At 37.5% G+C, this 20,596-nt stretch overlaps 1 protein-coding gene across 1 annotated transcript; it reads left to right on the plus strand.

The window, feature by feature from the left end:
* Window positions 1–10,522: 10,522 nt before the first annotated feature.
* Window positions 10,523–18,743, plus strand: LOC124945800 (endo-1,4-beta-xylanase 5-like). Its single transcript, XM_047486301.1, has 6 exons — window positions 10,523–10,876; window positions 16,442–16,667; window positions 16,752–16,915; window positions 17,330–17,428; window positions 17,506–18,282; window positions 18,372–18,743. The coding sequence occupies exons 1-6, from the start codon at window positions 10,523–10,525 to the stop codon at window positions 18,741–18,743; spliced, it is 1,992 nt and encodes a 663-aa protein (XP_047342257.1).
* Window positions 18,744–20,596: the final 1,853 nt, after the last annotated feature.

Raw genomic sequence — 20,596 nt, forward strand, 5'->3', positions numbered from 1 at the left:
TATTTACCTCGGGCTTTGCAAACCGTCACTTCCCCATGCACTTTGAAAAAGAAAAGATTCTTTTCCTAAATAAAACAAAACTGACCATCAATGCTCAAATTTTCCCTCCAAAAACAATTCTATATAAGGAGCCATCCTCCTTTCATTTTATCACATCCAAAATCACTTGTATTCCTCTTGAAACTCTCTCTCTACACCATAATCATGCCAAGCCGAACTTTGGGAAATTTTCTAAGTGTTGACTTCGGCTCATGTTTGGCCGAATGGGATTATGACCATGCAAAGAAACACATGTTTGAAAGTCTCATTGTTACCGGTCTTCAATCGTTCCTTGATGAATCCGGTCCTATACTGACTGAGGATGTCAAGGAATTCTTCAGAAATGCCATCAACTGGGGTGATCGAATTGTCACCACTGTAAGGAATCATACCTTCCGGCTTGATGAAGCCGAATTTGCCACCCTTTTCAATCTGCCCAAAGAAGGGTTCTCTGATTTTCCGGCCATGGAGGGAACTGATGAGTACCTCTATGGGTTCCGGTGCTCTGCAACCTTTGATACGGTGGAACCCCATTGGTTAAAAACCCGCCTCGGTCGTAGTACTCAGCTACTTCTTGAGATTGTCACTCGATCCATTCTGTGCCAATCTCAAAATCAGCGGTACTCAAAGAATAACTATCATCTCATGACTCACATCTACAATCACTCGCCCATAAATTGGGCAGGGGTCCTCTTTCAAATCTTGAGGAAAAATGGTGCGGACCAAGAAAGGTCTCGGCTATGCACCTCACATCAGCAAGCTGATCCTCAAGTACCGGCCAGATTTTGGACCGGGCACACCGGCATCCCCCTCAAACATTCTCGATAAAGATGCGGTGGTGGACAAGTATTCCAAAATGGTGCTTACTGCTTAAATGTCTTTCTTTCATTCTATCGGTTTGTTATTTTAATAAAATATCGTTTCAGTTTTAATGATCGTTTCTCTTCATTCTTTGCACATCTGTCTAAATAACCGGCTTAACCTCGTCCTTACCCGGTATCATAAAAACTACTTAAAACTGTTAAACACCGATCAATCAAAATATCTGAAAAATAATTAGAAACCGATCAATCATTCGACCTCAAAGAAAAGAATGTGTCATGCGTGACATAGGCAAAGAACTTTGGAGGGAAATCTCCCGCTCAAAGCTGCCGCCCACCGTTTCGTACGTAACCGCCCATAGTTTGGCGTCCTTTCGTTTTGGAGGGAAAACTCCCGCCCATTCATGATGGGAAGGTTTGGCTTCCAAACCGTGCCTATAAAAGGGGGGCCTTCGTCATATTTTTCATTCTCACACAAATTCACTTTCTCTCTCTAAGCTACTAAACTCTTTGAAGCCGATTTCTCTAGTTCTCAAACTCTTCAAACATGGGTCGTGATTCGGCGTTGTTCAAATTATACTCTCAAGTGGATTTCGAGGAGATCCGGCAGAATGGGACGACCGGGGCAAAAGAAGTAGTTGACCGGCTGATTAAAACCGGTTTGGGATATCTTCTAGACGGTCCTCACGTCATTTACAAGGAAGCGGTCGAAGAGTTCTTCAAAACCGCAACCATCTCCTACGATAGGATCATCGCAACGGTTTGCGGTTCCCAAGTTGAGATCACCGAAGCAGTGGTGGCCGAGAGTTTGCGTCTCCCAACTACCGGCATGGACGCAATGGCAGAGATGGACGATGATACTTTCAAAACCGCTTGCCGCATCTTATCGGCAACCAAAAAGCCGGTTACCACATCCGGAAAGAAACAAATGCTGAAACCGGAGCTCATCCCGGCATGTGACGTTTTTGCCAGGGCGATACTGACAAGGGGAGGAAATTTCAGCAATCTAACCAGAGACAAAATCAAAATGATATTTCGTCTAATGGAAGGAACAGAGGTCAACTGGGCAAGATCGGTATTCAGCAACCTCATGGAAATGGTAAGATCTGATTCAGCCAGGTCGTGGGGGTATGCCGTACAACTCGGTAAGATCTTCTTACACTTGAACATCAACGTCGGTCCCGGTGTTGGGATAATAAAACGCTGCATCATTCGATCGAGGCAATTTCTTCCAAGAAAGCAGTCGGCCTCCAGTTCTTTAGGTGGCCCGCAAAGAAAGAAGAAAGCCGCAAAGAAAGATGCCCCGGCAAAAGAAAATACCGGAGGAAAGAGAAAAGAAAAGATAATCTTCGAAGACCCACCGCAACAAGCGGAAGATGAGGAGTGGGCCGATGAGGAAGCCGACACAGAGGGAACCGAGGATAGAACGGACCATGACAACGATCTTTCGGCTCGGAGTCCGAACGATGCCGAACAAAGCATCAATCCTGAGACCACCGAGGGTGAAGAAAGGATTGATACAGGGGCTGATGAAGGCTACAACCGGGAAGAGGCCGATGAGGCCGAGGCCGAAGAATTAGCCCAAAATATCTTTCAGGGCATTATCAAAAGAGACGAGGAGGTTATAGACTTGTACTTGGAGTGGCATGAGTACCGGTTCGACACAAAATATAAGGATATCCTACCGCACCTCCCGCAACAGAACTGCATCGAGAGATTGGAGGAAGTAGAGGACATGATCCTACGTCTCACAAGATCCAATACCATTCAGGAGGTACAATGCCGAACTTGTCTCCTGATACCGAGAAGCCGACTTCGGAAACTAAGAAGGCGCATCCGGAAAATTACGGAGGAGTATACCGCAGGGGGATCGGTGTCTACCGTGGCGCCGCGAGTATTAGCAAAGCTCGAGAGCGGCAAACTGGAAATACATCAAGAGATAAAGCGGCTAGAAGCCATATGCAATCAGAAACAAGTTCCGGTGTATACCGCTCCGGTCATCGAAGATTTTCCAATAGACTGGACAACAACTTCAAGAGAGGACACTGAGACACCAAGGGACACTGAGACACCGATGCCAGAGGATGATGAGGTACCGACTTCAAAAACTGCTGAAGTACAAATTTTAGAAGATGCCGAGGTACCAATCTCAGAAACTGCGGTAACGAACTTGGAGGATGCGGTCACATTAGAACCTCCTAATGAGAATGCTGCACTGATGGACTCCGGTGAGAGAGCCGATCCTAATCCGACCGAACGGTCCCCTCCTACTCCACCACCGGAAGCCACCGTCTCAGTTCCCCCTAAGGAATGGATTGATGACCGGTTCCAAGAGTTTGAAGCATCCGTTACGGGGCGGATTGATGAACAACTCAAGAAATTTGAAGTGTCCACATCAAGGCAGATTGAAGACCGGCTTCAGAAATTTGAGGCATCAATATCAGAGAAGATTGATGACCGCATACTTGAACACAACGTCTCTAAGCTTCAACCGCTCAAGGATAGATGCGAGAACATATTCGATACGGCCATGCAGTTCGCCGATGTGACAAAGAAGGTTGTGGATCAACATCAAGCACGCCTAGCGGAACTCAGCACCGGACTGTGGGAAGAAGCCGGTGAGCGTGAGATATGTGCTCAGCATACCGCAGCTCTGGAGGGTATCACTTCGGATTTAAAGAAGGATCTCGAACGGGTCGACACGACAATCGACCGGGTCTCAGCGCTGGAAAAGACGAATGAGACTCTCATGGCCGAGGTAAAGGCACTAACCGAACAGATGGCCGAAATTCTGAAAGTTAAGGAAAATGCGGATGCCGCGGCTATAGAGGCTGATGCTCTAGTTGCTAAGAGAGTCCAAGAAAGGCTGGACGCCGAGGTTAGCAAGGATAAAGAGCCGCCGCGAGCGTCTCAGCTGACCGAGGCAGAAGTAGAGACCGAAAGATTAAGAAGGGCCGAGATCTTATACCCAGGGTATGCTGCGAGAGTGGCCAGTCAGGCTGCGGAGGATGCCGCACGACTGGAAAGAGAAGCACGAAGGTTGGACGGTTTTGCAAAGGAAAACGAGAAAAAGAAGAAGGCGGCCGCCTCCGCTTCAGCACCAGCCGCATCCGTTTCGGCACCAAAGAAAAGAAAGAAGACGGCTCCTAAGAAAGTTCGGATTGTGGAGATGCTCAATGAAATCTCTGAACCGGTCGAGACGGGTACTTCGCAGCAAGCCGACCTAGTCGAGGACGAAGTCGAAGAACAACTGCGGTCCCGGTCTAAAAGACCACGACCCTCCCAACAGTCCAGGCAACCGCAACCACCACCGCAACCGAAGAGAAAGAAGAGCGCCTATGAGTTCACAGACTCGGAATAGGGACTATCCTTCCTCTTCTTACTTGTCTTAGTATTTATGCTTTGTCTTTCGGTTATCTATAAATATATATAAAAGTCATTTTTGAATATCGGCCTTATTTTGCATTTCTACTTGGTTTTGATAATTTTTAATAAAATAATCAAAAAGGGAGAAATTGTTAGATAAATGATAGAGACTCTTCCACAAAACCCCTCCCTCAAAATTTTTCGAAAAAATTCTCTAAGTCTTTTTCAAAAATCGGCCAAACAAAACAACCGGCCTACGGTTGCAAACTTACATGATTTTGATAATTTTAAATAAAATAATTAAAAAGGGAGAAATTGTTAGATAAATGATAGAGACTCTTCCACAAAACCCCTCCCTCAAAATTTTTCGAAAAAAATTCTCTAAGTCTTTTTCAAAAATCGGCCAAACAAAACAACCGGCCTACGGTTGCAAACTTACATGATTTTGATAATTTTAAATAAAATAATCAAAAAGGGAGAAATTGTTAGATAAATTCATACCGGTTCAAATAAACCTAACTTAAACAAACTTTCTATGCAGGAACAAGGAACCGGACCGGATGAATAAGAAAACCAACTGAAGTAACCAAACCGGTCAAGCTACCAAACCGATCGAGTATACTTAGAACGTGACCGAACAAAGGAAGGATCGGCCAAAGCTCAAAACCGGAACCATCAAACAGCCGATCAATCCACAAGACAAACATAACCGGAAGAAGTCCGGTTACCTTTATTAAAAGACATTAGACCAAGTCAAGTGGCCGACCTGCACAAGAAGACACTTTGGGTATCTGTTGAGAATGATACCAAAGGAACAGACTGAATACTTCCACATCCATGCAAGTCTGAGGAAAGACTGTAGGCTGCAGAAAACAGTACTACCGGATCCTTCTACTTCGGGATAAGCCAGAGAGGAGATCTTCAAAGTACAGACAACTGTCCAAACAGACAGTGCCTACATCGAGTAAAAGACAAACCCGGCAGGTTTGCCTTACAGACCGGCAGGTCTGAAACAGGATGCCAGGTCTGAGATTGACCGTCAGGTCTGAGGAGAAGACCGCAGGTCTGAGATACTGAATCACTGCACCTCTGATCAGCCAATCAGATTCAAGGCAGTGAAATATGACCGTTGGCATATTTCACCTATAAAAGGAGGCAGTTGAAGAAGAGTAAATGCAGTTACAAAAGTGGGACATCAAGCTACATACTGTGGAACACATAGCTGGGACTAAGAGCATTTACTACAAGTGATAACTGTGTGCTATTCTAGAAAGCCTAAGTGTTGAAAGTTAAAGTTTGTTCTACCATTTCGGTGTGAACTGTAAGAGCATTATCGAGCAGGAAATAAGTCTCGATCGGATTGTACTTGTATTCCTTAGTGAATATCCTTCTCGCGGTTTCGAGAGGAAGGGGTGACGTAGGAGTTTTATCTCCGAACATCCATAAAATCTGTTGTGTTATTTACTTTCTGCAGGCTTTGTTACATAACCGACTAATCTAATAATATCGCTCAAAACCGAATCTACATTAACCACACCAAGTATCCAGATTGCCGAAACCGACCCACCATCCTTCAAATTTCCATCTTCCGAAACCGATTCCGCCTATCATACAAGCATACCGCTTCAACCTGAAAGCAAACCTCTTCCGCGCTTGAACCTAGTTCAAGGGTTTGTGACAGGTTGTGTAGTATTGAAACCCCGGTGTTAATCTCTAACAGGATTAACCACCACCCTACGAGTGAGAACCGCTTACCGGTCCAACCCCCGGTCCACCAGCGGCGACCTAGATCCTAACAATACCGTCAAGTGATTTGTTTGCTGATCTCAAGGCCTATGAGTTCGAGTTGAACTCAAGGATTAAAGAAGATCAATCCACATCCATTATCATTGCCAAAGCGTTGGTGACTGCTGAAGAGTCATCTGCCGCTTCTGATGTGTAGACAGTTGCCCAACAGTTTAACAGCGATGCTATGTCTCTCTTTGTGAAGAAGTTTGGCGACTTCATGTAGAAGAGCAACTCTAACTCAAGCTCTTCAAATTCTAATGATAATAAGAAATCCAAAGTTAATGTTAAATGTTATAACTGTGGCATTCTAGGTCATTACCAATTGGAATATCAGAAGCCGAAGCGTGATGAGAAGAAAAAGGACGATGAAAAGGAGCTAAAATCTCTTATGGTAGGGGAAGGGAAGAACAAACGATATTATAGTGACTCTTACTTCTAATCCAGCGACAGTGATGAAGACGAGGTTGCTTGTTTCATGGAAAGAGAAGAAGAAGAAACTCAGGAAACTGAGGTATTTGACTTCTCTTCTGAAAAATTTTCAAGGGAACAACTGGTAGCTGCACTAGATGACATGGTCATAGAGTATAGAAAGCTAGCAGAATCCTTAAATGAAATAAAATCTTCATCTAAAGTATCTCAACCGATTTTGTCTCAAACTCAAGAATCAAATATTTTTGAAAAGAAAGTGGTAGAGATCTCATCTAAGAATGAGATACTCAAGGAACAGATTAAAACTCTTTTTTTTGAAAATAGAAGGTTAAACTATGTTGTTAGTGTTTGGACAAGGTCTAAAGAAGGTGTCAAATATCATATTAGTCTGTTAAAACCTGCTGGATCTAGATCCGGTTTAGGATTTGATGGAAATGACCCAAACCAGTCCTACAAAAAGTCAAACTCAACAACTGACAAGCTTAAGCCAATAAGTTTTGTCAAAGTGAGTGTGACTGATATTGAATCTGATCCAATTCATGAAGAGGTAACTTTGAAAAATGAAATTCCTTATGTTCTGCCGACTGTTAGCTGAATGAAAAATAAGTTAGATGCAGCCATCAAGTATGGCAATCTAAAACCTGACTCAAGGTCAAGGAGTTTTAAAAGAAAAAAATCATCTTCAAAAGCTAAGGAATTAGTGGCTAGCAGGAAGACGTCTGCTAAGTCAAAATCATACGCATTAATCACAACACAAAATGGGAAATCCATCAGAATAACTCAAATATGGATTCCTAAGGGACTGATTGATCGAGGACCCAATTGAATGTGGGTACCAAAGTTTGTAAATATTTTCTTGTGTAGGTGATACAGGAAAGCTGCAGGAAGGAATCATGGAGCATACTCTTCTAAGTATACATTTTAGGAGATCAACAATGGCCTTTTCCATTCTAGAGGAATAAGTCTTTTATGTTTTAAAAATATTTTTGGTCTTAAGGACCTCAAAACATTTGTTTATTAATTTTGTACAAAACTCTGCATGAGATTGAACAATTTTTTCTCTCTCAAATCTCTCAAGAACCCTAGATTTCTTCAATCTTCTCTCTAAGAAACCCTTGTTCTTTGTGTGTCTATTCGTATTCTTTCAAAAACGGGCAACAAAAGAATCACACTCGGTCATTGTACTTTACAGTTGGACTTTCCTTCTATTTATACGTTCGATCAACAAGATGTGGTCGACATGTTCAGATCCCTTTAATATTCCGGTCTTGAGAAGTATCTCGGGGGCTGTTCATTTTCCACGAAAAGGAAGTCAGGGAGTTTATCAAATCGGCGACTATGGTCGGCGATTCCATTACTGCAACGGTGAATGACACTGAAATTTATTTCAATGAAGCATCCTATGCGGAGTTCTTCGAACTTCCATCGGAGGGCCATACATTCAACTTATCTCTGCCATCTGAAGTCATGGAAAAAATGAAGACGGTTTTCTCAGCGGACGGTTCGGAAATCTGATTAAACGGAAGTAAGAAGGCTCTTAAACCCCATTTTATTTTGTTGAATGATGTGGTTGCTAAAGCTCTTCAAGGGAAGGCAGGCTCTTTTCATCTCTATAGTCAAGACCGTTTTGACTATATGAAAGCCATCTCAAAAGGGATTCAGGTCAACTGGGCCTCAACGTTGTACCTAAACCTGTGTGCGACGATTCACCCCAAGAACAGAGAAATTGTGAGCTTTGTCGCTCAACTTAGCCGTCTGCTGGAACACTTATGAGTTCCCATGGGGGATTCTGAGCCAATCAATTTTATCCGTGTGTATAATGTCTTCACTATTGCCAACACCCTTGTCCGAATGAAGAACAACAAGGAAACGTTATCTGGAGCATCAAGTCAACAAACAGGTGGAAGGTCTGTTACTCGTCCCAAACAACCGGCGGCTTCTATCTTGTCGACAAGAGTTAAAAAAACGAGAATCGACAATGAATCAGAGGCTAGTTCCACTAGTCTGAAAATTTATTCGAAGAAGGACTCTAGAATAGTCGAGTCAGAGTTAAGTAAGGTCCCGTAGAACTTGTTGTTGTTCCAATGTCTCCCATGTCTCCAGACGCGAGTCAGTTAAGAAAACCCGCTAAGTCCTCCGTTTCAAAAGTAGAAAAATCAAAGGCGCCCAGGGCGTCTACGTCTTTGAAAGCATCATCTAAGGTAACCCTTCTCCATCTTAGGCCGAAGTGCATAAGTTTGATGTTCCTATGTTGGAACAAGATAAATTTGTTTTTGTTCCTGTTGAGTCAGTTGGTCCAAACATTGATAATTTTGACAAAGATCAATCTCCTGTCCGTCAAACTCTCTTAGTAGTTATTGAAGCTACAGCTGTTCTCGAACCAGAGCAAGGTGTTGTCCTTACCCTTGCTACTGGTGATGCATCTGAAAAAGCTCTTTTTGTGCCAGTTGAAGAGCCCCCTGTTTCCAATCTTGTTCAAGTAGAGTCCGTAGTGATTGGAAAGATTGTTTAGTCAGAACCCACGCCTGGGCTCTTTACTAAACCTCTTTCGGCTCATAAGCTTATGCGAGCCACTAGAAAAGCTGTCGGAATAACATTTGGGGAACCAAGGCCCACTCCAAAGCTTGTTGAGGTCATTGGAAAAAGGAAGGATATTGCTACCGACTCAAATGAGGAGGTCTCTGAAACGACTTGCATTGTTGACCTTATGATGGATCAAGCCAAAATAAAAGTTGCTGAAAAGACCAAGATCTTTAATACTTGGGTATTGAATAGAATGTCTGTTAGGTATGATGAGGTCATTAAGGGAAAAAATATAAACAGTCAATGGTTGAAGATGGTCAACGTTGAAAAGAGAGTCCTAAAATGGGCTAAGACATCGGAAGTATATGAAGCTCTTAAGAGAAAGGAGCTGGTTGAAGCAAATTCGAGAGGTCGAGCTCTTTTTCCGATCCTTCAAGTCAGAAGAGACAATTTTAATCCTCTTGAGAAGAATGCTGATGCAGAGGAGAATGCTCTGAAAAGATTAGATGAAATCATGCAAGACTACATTTCTACCATTTTCCGGTACGTTTATGGAGCAAATTGATCCAGGGTTAGTCCTTTTGAAAGTTCCTCAGATGAAGATGAATTTATGGATCTGTCCGATGATCGTGATTGTGTTTTTCCGGAAGATGAGCAAGTTGCTGCTCTTCTTATAGAATTGGGAAATTTTTCAGCTGAAGAAAAACGTTTAATGGCTCAACCCAAAATTGAGAAATTGTGGAACCAGCTCAATCCAATCCTATTATTGGAGAAGAAGAATTCAATTTGGAACCTGTTCAAACTCTTATTACCCAAAAAGAATAAGCTCTAGAGTCCCCTGTTCTCGAATCAGAGGCATCTCTAAAAAAAGAAGCTGATGTCAGTCAGCCTAATGAAGCACGATCTGAGGGGGAATCCTCAAAATATAAGGAATCAGATAAAAGTCCCTCATCTAAGGGGGAACAAGATAAAAATGATACGTCTTCCGAAAGTTCTTAAGACTCTCCTCAAACATTTCCGGGTATCACTACTGCGAATATTCATGACGATGTTGTTAACCTTCCTCATCATTCAGATTGTTCGTTCGATAAGATTCACAAAGTATGTGAAGAAATTTTGGGTGATGAAGAAGAGAGAAAGTCTAGAAGTGATTCAGAGAAGGATGAACCAGAACAGTCCCTGCAGGTTCACACTCACTTCAGTCCCATTCGGACCGCTCCAGCAAACTCTCAAGAAATTTTATCAAATTAAGGAACATCTGATGGTGGTGAAAAGCTTATGAAGTCAATGACAGCAATGATGAACACCCTTCAGAAGAATATGAATGAAATGCAATCTAACATGGTGAAAATTATGAAGACTCAGAAGTCAAACAAGAAGGAATTTGCATCTCTTCTTAAAACTCATAATGAAATGGAGCAAACCTTGAAGAGGAACATATACGAGATCAATACCCTCAACAAGACTTACACCAAATTTGAAAAGAATTCTCCAGACGGTAGAGCGATTTGATCGACTACGAAAGGGAAAACGCCATTGAACTCCATAATGAAGTCATGGATGGAATGAGTCTGCTTCAAAGTCAAATGGTCGAGATTCAAGGTCATATGAGCAGGGTTGATGCTGAGCGATTGGAACAAGTTGATTCCTTTGCAATGCAAATTCAGGCAGTTGAAGATGCTAAAGCAGCTGCTAATAAAAAGAAGAACCTCATTTCCCGTGGCGATGATAATGTTAAAAAGGGGGAAGGAAGTTCTAGATGTGGTAGTAGAAGCAGAAGAGATGGTGGTGTTTCAACAGGAACCAGATCAAAGAGAAAGCAAACTAGTGATGAAAGCGATAGGACAATCAAAAGAGGCGGAGGTCGCAACAGTGACCGTGGTGGTAGAACTGGTGGAAGTGGTCGTGTGGTCATTCTCTCCCTCCTTTTCTAAACCTTCTGAATAGTGAAGAATTTAGCGGTGAAGGATTCAACTACCCAATCGACCCACTCGTGAAAAGGGAAGATCAATAATCTTTTTCTCCTAAACTTCTTTTGTTGGTTTGTGAACTTGGTTTATTAAACCGGGTTTCTGAATGTTGGTTTTTGAAACTGAATGTTGGCTTTTGGAACTTATTTCTGTAGTTGGTGAACAAGTTTTACTCTTTATTTAAATTGGATGGATATCTATCTATTTAATTGTGCAAAGTTTTAACATCATCATCAAAAAGGGGGAAATTATTGGGTCAAATTATTTTGACTAAGGGTCAAATCACTTTGACTAATAAAATTTTGATGATGAGTTTGTATAAAACTTAAACTGAGCCGTCTAATTGTTTTTTGTGCAGGTGTATCGAAAACATGCTAAATTAGACTAAGTCTAAATGAGGTTCATTAGACTTATTGGTTATTAGACGCATTAAGTTAGACGTGCAGTCTAACAGATACGTAGTTAGACGTGCAGTCTAACAGAGATGTAGTTAGACGTGTAGTCTAATAGATACGTAGTTAGACGTGTAGTCTAACAGACGTAGTTAAACGTGCAGTCTAACAGACGTAGTTAAACGTGCAGTCTAATAGATACGTAGTTAGACGTGCAGTTTAATAGATACGTAGTTAGACGTGTAGTCTAACAAATACGTAGTTAAACGAGCAGTCTAACAGGCGTAGTTAGACATGCAGTCTAACAGATACGCAGTTAGACGTGTAGTCTAACAGACGTTGTTAGACGTGCAGTCTAACAGATACGTAGTTAGACGTGCAGTCTAACAGTCGTAGTTAGACATGCAGTCTAACAGATACACAGTTAGACGTGCAGTCTAACAGATACGTAGTTAGACGTGTAGTCTAACAGGCGTAGTTAGACATGCAGTCTAACAGACGTAGTTAGACGTGCAGTCTAACAGATACGTAGTTAGACGTGTAGTCTAATAGGCGTAGTTAGAAGGGCATTCTAATAGGTGTAGTTAGACGTTCAGTCTAACAGATTCGCAGTTAGACATGTAGTCTAACAGACGTAGTTAGACGTGCAGTCTAACAGATACGTAGTTAGACGTGCAGTTTAACAGGCGTAGTTAGACGTGTAGTCTAACAGATACGTAGTTAGACATACAGTTTAACAGGCGTAGTTAGACGTGAAGTCTAACAGGCGTAGTTAGACGTGCAGTCTAACAGATGAAAGTTAGACGTGTAGTCTAACTCCTTCAGATTAGTCTGAAGGGACTCGTAGTTAGATGTGCAGTCTAACAGATGAAAGTTAGACGTGTAATCTAACTCCTTCAGATTACTCTAAAGTGACTCGTAGTTAGACGTGTAGTCTAACAGATGAAAGTTAGACGTGCAGTCTAACTCCTTCAGATTAGTCTGAAGGGATTCGTAATTAGACGTGTCGTCTAATTCCATTAGACCCTGTGGTCTAATGAATCCTGCTATTAGACGGGGGTGTCTAACTTCATTATACTTGTCAGTCTAATTGGAGCACATCTAATTTCATGCTTAAGCAGTTGTTTGAAGCTAGCATCCGTCTATCCACGATCAACTAGTTGTATGCTACTCCTGCTCCACTATTCCGTGCAGATCAGTACGACGGCCAGTTACATCCAATGAATCAATGCCACGTAAACAAATATTCTTCCCACTACTTGTTTCTTGCAGGAATATCCTAGAATAATATTTGGAACACTACCAGATTGGTACAGCCACGATCATGGTGCTCAGAGTCTGATATACATGTGTACTATGGAGGCTTTCCAATGGGTGTTTGCCACGTGCCATTAGAGAATATTCGATCGTTGGTACCTGCTCTCTATTTAAGGATCCTTAAGGACAACGGACGAAGTGCCGGACACACACGCAAACATACAAGTTGATACACGAATTAATGAGCTTACTAAACGAACGAATTGCTCTCTTGCTTTATTGTGTGTACATCAAGAGAGAGAGAGATTCAAAGTATTGTCTAACTGAGTGATATTCTTCAATATATTCTAAGTTGAACAGAGTCTATTCTGTTCAACAGTGAGCTAGCCGTGCAACTATATTTGATTCTAAGAAAAGTATAGTGAATCCTTCTGGTGGTTGGAAGAAGGGGTGACGTAGGAAAGTTTTGCTTCGAACATCCATAAACAACTCTTTGTGTCAATTACATTCTGTCATCTTCTCCTGCTTTGGTTCTTAGCTTCAAACCTAAGGAAACGTTTCCGCACTTGACTCGTTCAAGAGTTTGCAAGAGTTTGTGAAGAATAGAAAGTGATTTAAATCCCTAACAGAATTTTATCAAACCGTTTTTTTACGAAGTTGTCATCAATCGCTAGACTCCCTTATCTATTGATTACTCCGATCCTATCAAAATATTTAAGCCAAATTGGTGATTTTTAAGAAATAAATTTTATATTTAATGTCAACTCAATTAATATTATTTAAATTAGGAAGATAGTTATATTTATAACAAAAATAATAGTTTATATATATATATATATATATAATAAATATGTGATATTATTTATAAATAGATAAATTATAAAGGTATGTTCATTTATAAAAAAAAAAATTGTTTATATAAATATAAAAATTATGAAGGTATGTACATTTATACAAAACAAAAATTGTTTGTATATATATAAATAAAACAAATATAAAGCTTATGAATGTAGGTGTATTTATAAAAATATTATATATATATATATATATATATATATATATATATATATAATAAATATAAAAATAATGAAGTTATGTGCATTTATAAAAAAAATTGTACATATATATATATATTTAAATAAAATAAATTTACAAAATTATAATGGTATTTGCATTTATAACTAAAAAAAATTATTAATATTCTTGAAATCAATAAATTGTCGAATTAATGAAACTAAGATTTTGTAAATTATTGTTTAAATCTATTATTATTTTGTTCGATTTTTGGATAGCAAGCGCAAATATATATTTGTGAGCGATTTTATTGAAGTCATTCGTCTGTTGTCCTTGGGCTTCTATTTATATTTGAAGTACACCAACGGTCAAATCTTCTACTAGAATACGTGGCATATGTCCGTTGGACGGTTGTCAATAGTACGAAAGTACGAAAGTACAGTAGACTGAGCATTGGAATCGTGACTGTACTAGACAGGAAGTGCGCCGAATATCCTCTGATATACTGTTGTACTAGGACATACTACGCATCGTGGGCAATTTGAATATTGGAGTACGTGGTAGTTGTTCATTCGTTGTTGGAGTTGAGTTGTCAAACTATTGAAAACGGTAACTATAGATGAGCTGAGAACGTGGTTAGACGGATGCTTCCTTCAGACGGCTACTAAAGCAAGGCATCAAATGTTCTTCTTCAGACCGCGTCTAAGGAGTTAGACGACGTCTAACTACGCTTCTTCTTTAGAACACGTCTAACTGCACTTCTTCTTTAGACAGCGTCTAAGAAGCTTAGACGACGTCTAACTATGCTTCTCCTTTAGACCGCGTCTAAGGAGGTTAGACGACGTCTAACTGCGCTTCTCCTTTAGACCGCGTATAAGGAGGTTAGACGACATCTGACTGCACTTCTACTTTAGACCGCGTCTAAGGAGCTTAAACGACGTCTACTCGCGTACTCTAGACTCCGTCTGAAGTAGCAAGACGTCTATAAGCACCTGCTTCAGACCACGTCTGAAGTATCATAATCTTTTAGATTTGTGCATGCACAAAAACAAATAACTCAACTTAGTTTTATTCAAACCATATCATCAAAAATGTTGTGTATATTCTTTCACGTTAATTAATTATTTCATTCTTAATCAATTTTCTCTTTTCTTTGTTTAATTTAACCCAACAGTATTTTCTTTGTTTCTTGAATATTCTTCGAGTTTTTCACTCAATCGAATATTTTTCGAATTTTTACTCAATCGAGTGTTCTTCGAGTTCTTGACTTGTCGTATTTATATTCAAACTCAGTGATTGGTTTAGATGCTTTGTCAAGTTCACTGCGTAGTGATTCAAGATGAATCACTACTAGATTCGTTGTACCCTGAGAGACAATCATCTGAGATAAACTCCGGTACAAGGGGAGACTGAAACAATTTTAAGGGAAATGTATTAAGATCATGCCTCGAATCAATATTTGACTTCGGTGATATCGTTTATTTATATATTTTAGTTTATTTATTTATTTTGTAGCATTATTTTATATATTTATGTAATTTAAAGACTAGATTACTAATATAATATAAGATGAAAATTTTAATTTAGGTCCATACTTAACCTATATTAAGGAATAATATAAGTTAAAAATTTTAATTTGAGTTGAATATGAATAGAATAATATGGTTGAGTTGAGCTTAGCTCTTTCTACTAAGAGCCTGTTTCTACTAAGAGCGTGTCAATAATGTTACCTAAGTGATGGTAACATATTTTTTTTTATCATTGACAATTTAGTTCTAGTAAGAATCTGTAAGGAATATACTAATTTTTTTAAAAAATAATTTTTGAAAACTATAATTGTTTTTTAAATTATCAATGTATATAATTTTTTATCATTCAAATTACTGCATTATAGTTAATACAACTATCGTCTTTCTATTTTGCTATATATATTTTAATACATTTGTATTATTATGTAATTTTCTTAATCATTACACTATATATATATATAATCTATACATTAATCCTAAACTTAAAATTTATTCAAAATAATAGTAATTAGTTATATAATAATAAAATTATATCATAATCGTACGAATAACGATTTATTACTATTATTTACCATTATCTTATATATATATAACGATTTATTACTAATAATATTGATAATAGTAAATATAAATATTTATTACTATTCAAATAGATATATTTTATTTAATATTAAAATTGGATGTTATCTGTAATGGTATAATTGTAGAAAACTTATATTAGGTGTAAAAATATTGGAACTAAGGATAAATTAAGCATACAGCTGTACAGTAGATAATATATCAGGTATATACTTATAAACTTTATCTTCCTTCTATCAACTATAAATACAAACCTTTGATTTCCTGACATTTCAACAACAAAGTGTATTTCATAATTGATCCAAAGAGTCTTAAATCAGCAATAGGTTTTGAGAATGGAGAACGAAGTAGCAACAATCTTCCTCTTCATTATAATCTTATTTTCTCTCGTCAACTCGGGTTTGTTTTCTATCGCTAAAAAAATTCTAACATTTTTTAAGTGGTTAAATACAGAAATACATTTCTTTCCTTTTCTTTGATTTAAAGATTACTAATCATGCATTGTACATACGCATCATGTGCTTGTAGGGTTGCCAGTTGATGCTTTGCCATATGATTATAGTTTCACTGCACAAGTAATAATATTCTCAATGTCTTTTTAGATTTATGTATATAAAATATTATATATTATTGTTTTTGGATACACTTATTGTTCAGATAACCAATTCAAAGGTGGATATATTTCTAAATGTGTACACAAGTTTAAATATTGCATTTTGTTTTTATCTATTTAGTGTCTAGCAAAGCCTTTAAAACCACAATATGGAGGTGGAATTGCGATGAACACAGAATTAGATAATGGAATAGATGGTTGGGTAGCATTTGAGGATTCTAAAATTGAGTATCGAGTATCCGACGATGGCAACAATAAATTTATTGCAGCTCATCAAAGAACTCGAGCATTTCACAGCCCATCTCAAAATTTCTTCTTGGAGAAAGATAAAATCTACACTTTTTCGGGTACTAATTGATTTCTTATATAGTTTGTTTAACTGTGAAATAAAAAATAGTTAAAAGTATGAGGATTTGTTTTCTCAAATGTAGCTTGGTTACAAGTTAGCAGTGGAAATGCAAGCATATATGCCATATTTAAATCACCATCTGGGTACCATAAAGCTGGTATTACAGTGGCTCAATCAGGCTGTTGGTCTATGCTTAAAGGAGGTTTATCTATAAACGTTTCAGAGTCTGCTCAACTCTATTTCGAGGTAATGATAAACGTACAATAAATTTTATTTTATTTTTATAGAATGATAATAAATAAAAGATTCTAAAATTAAAAGTTATTGAATAAATAATTCTGAAATTAATTAGCTAGTTATCGAATACATCAAATAAGAAACAAAATATTGCATTTTAAAAAAATATGAGGATGTTAAGGAAATGCGTCGCTGTTGTTCTATAGAGACAGTAATTGGAACTGTTATTATTCATCACTATAATTTATGTTGCTAATCTTTCATATCTATTGTTTCCTCAACTTTGATAAATATTTATTAATGTTTTTTTTGCTTAAATACGACACACACAAAAAAACTGTCGTAGTTGTTCTTTCACGTGTGTGCATGTATATGTATATATGGAATTATTTTCATGATTTTAACCATTCTAAACAATTGCAGAGCGATAATATAAATACTGAGATATGGGTAGATAGCGTATCATTACAACCATTTACGTTAGACGAATGGAGATCTCACATTGATCAAAGTGTTGAGAAGGTACACTTACATATTCTAATCATATTTTAATACAATTGTGGTAAAAATTAAGTCCTAACTATTCACAATTATAATAGGAACGTAAGAACCATGTAAAATTGCGGTTGGTAGATGTTAATGGAAAACCATTAGCAAATACACACATCAAAATAAGCCTAAGAGTGCCCCAATTCCAATTTGGCTGCGCCTCAAATAGTTTCATCTTATCAAATAGTGCTTATCGACAATGGTTCGCCTCTAAACGATTCACTGTGACCACCTTTGAGAACGAGATGAAATGGTACAGTACCGAGGTAACTCAAGGGCGAGAAGACTACACAGTTGCTGATGGCATGCTAAATTGGGCCAAAAGCCAAAGTTTGTCGGTTCGTGGACACAATGTCTTATGGGACGACCCCAAGTACCAGGTTTCGTGGCTCAATTCACTCTCAGGAAAACATTTCTATGAAGCCGTCGATAAAAGGATAAAATCTATCGTTAAAAGATATTCGGGCAAACTAATTGCGTGGGATGCTGTTAACGAGAACTTGCACTTCAATTATTTTGAGAGTAGGCTTGGGAAAAAGATCAATTTGTTCAACATGATAAACTCATATGACAATCATACACCATTGTTCTTGAACGATTATAATACAATTGAAGAGCCAAGTGATAAGGCTAGCTCACCCGATGCATATATGCAAAAAATTCGACAAATAAGGGACAACGGATATCATGGCCCATTAGGAATTGGGCTTGAATCCCATTTCAATACACCCAATTTAGCTTACATGAGAGCTTCCATCGATAAACTTGCAACCCTAAGTTTCCCCATTTGGCTCACAGAAATTGATGTTGGTTCTTCTCCTGATCAGGTAAAGTTTATACATTATATACATTCTTGTCCTAATCAGTTTGACATTAACTCTAAATTCTGACTCGGTTTTTTTTATATGATCTGTAGGCAAATTTATTGGATCAAGTGTTGAGAGAAGGACATGGGCATCCTGCAGTTGAAGGACTAGTAATATGGGCAGGATGGAAACCAACAGGATGCTATAGAATGTGTTTGACTGATAATAATTTCAATAATCTTCCAACAGGAGATGTCGCAGATAGATTTTTGAGAGAGTTTATACACACCGATGACCATCTCGGCGTGACCGACGATATGGGTTATTTTGAGGCAAGACTTTTTCATGGAGAATACTCAATGAGAGTCAATAATACAACTTTAGAATGTTACATGAACCTCAATGAAACTAAGGAGTTTGGTTTTAACGTAACAAATCATTCGGAGAAACCTCGACACCAAGTTCAACTTATTACAGTTTGACATTAACCCTAAGAATAATAAATCAGTAGATTATAGATAGATGTACAACTTCAAAATTATGAGAGATTATAATATTGTATATTTCTCTCTAATTAAGTTTACTATTTGTTAGGCATCTAATAATATTCTATGAATACAAATAAATATCTTTTCAATTTAGTTTTTAACCTTATTAATATCTTTCTCATATTTAATGTGTATTTAATATTAAGTTTTCTATTATAACATGCCACATATTTTTTTTTATCTGCTAAGAAAAAAATCTAAATTATAAAATATAATGGATTTAATATATTGATGGGGATAGAGGAGATGTCACCCGCTAATGAATGCGAGAGGGAAAGAAATTATAGCTCTTTTGCCATTTTAAATAGAGTTTATTGCGTCTCCACTTGCATGCCCCCCGAATTTTTTTGGGGCAACGAAATCATGATCTAAAAGTTGGTCTCAACATTTAAAATTTTAATTTAAACTTAAAATGTTTTAAATATAATTTGAATTTGTGATTTTTAGTTGTGTAGACACTAACTTTTAACACTTGAACTCCTCTTATAAAGAGTTACATGACACACAAATATTGGAAGATATCATAAAAAAGGTACAACTTTTAATATTGTTGCAAAATTTGTAGATAACTTTTTCTTTGTAATTTCAATAGTGCTGAGATATAAACACTACCTTAGATTAATTATAAATATCTTCCTATTAAGAAATCACATCATTTTTCATTATTTCTTAAATATAAAAAATAAATAAAAAATCACCCACCTCTCAAACTTGAAACTTGAAAGAATTTGATTCACATTAAAGAAGCTTTATTTGAACTTTGTTCTCGAATTGGAAATTCACAAACATTCATATTTGGAATTGATTCTCATTCCGTTTCTCAATAATTAGTATGTTCCCACTAATATTCCAATAAATCAGAATTTTTTAACCTTTTAATAACTCTTCATTTTCTCAAACTTTAAAACATAAAATCATAAAAATTTGATATTCTTATGGATGATATATGCATTAAAAAAAGTTCTATTATGTTTAGTCATATTAGTCACGAGAAGGTTAAATCGACAACTCATTTATTTTTGCATTGTCTAAGGGTAGGGATGACTAGTATCTGAAGTCTTTTATGGAGTATTACTAAGATAAATTGGGTGATGCTCGAGTATTTTGGTAGTTGTTGAAAAGTTTGAATTGATGAGACTGATATGCCATAACTACATATTTGAGTTAACATCATATTTTTTGTTGGACAATCTGGTTTGCGAGAAATCGTCGAACTTTCAATTATTGTAGTCGTCCAATGAGTATCAATCATAATGATATTATTATGACGTTTTCTGATATTCGTTCCGGAAAGCCAATAAAATCAGTCAGGGAGTTAATCTTTCTTCTTGAAAACTTACGAGCTCAATAACCTATTGAGTAACGTTTTTTTCTTTTTATGTCATGCTTTGTCATTATGCTTAAACGATTTTTATTAAGTGAATGTTTTTATAAAAAAATCATAAAGAGATGAAATCCCATCATTTGATTGAAATTAGATAAGTTAATGATAAAAAAATTAGAGAGAATCAAATTCAAGACACGTTACATCAAAATACGCTCATAAATTTATCTCCACTTTAAATCAAGTTGATAAAATATATTATGATAAAAAAATCATAAAAAATTGAAATCTTTCTCTGTCAAATTATCGTGTAAGCTTTTGTTGGAATTAAACTAATTCTATTAATTAAATAGAAATGAAAGTTTGGGCATATGAAATTCACATCAAATTCAAATTTGAATTATTGGTAAAATTTAATCAAAGAGAAATTCACACCAAATTTAAATGTAATATTTAATCCAAA

This window comes from Impatiens glandulifera, chromosome 1 (assembly GCF_907164915.1).
Source record: "Impatiens glandulifera chromosome 1, dImpGla2.1, whole genome shotgun sequence".
Classification (NCBI taxonomy): domain Eukaryota; kingdom Viridiplantae; phylum Streptophyta; class Magnoliopsida; order Ericales; family Balsaminaceae; genus Impatiens; species Impatiens glandulifera.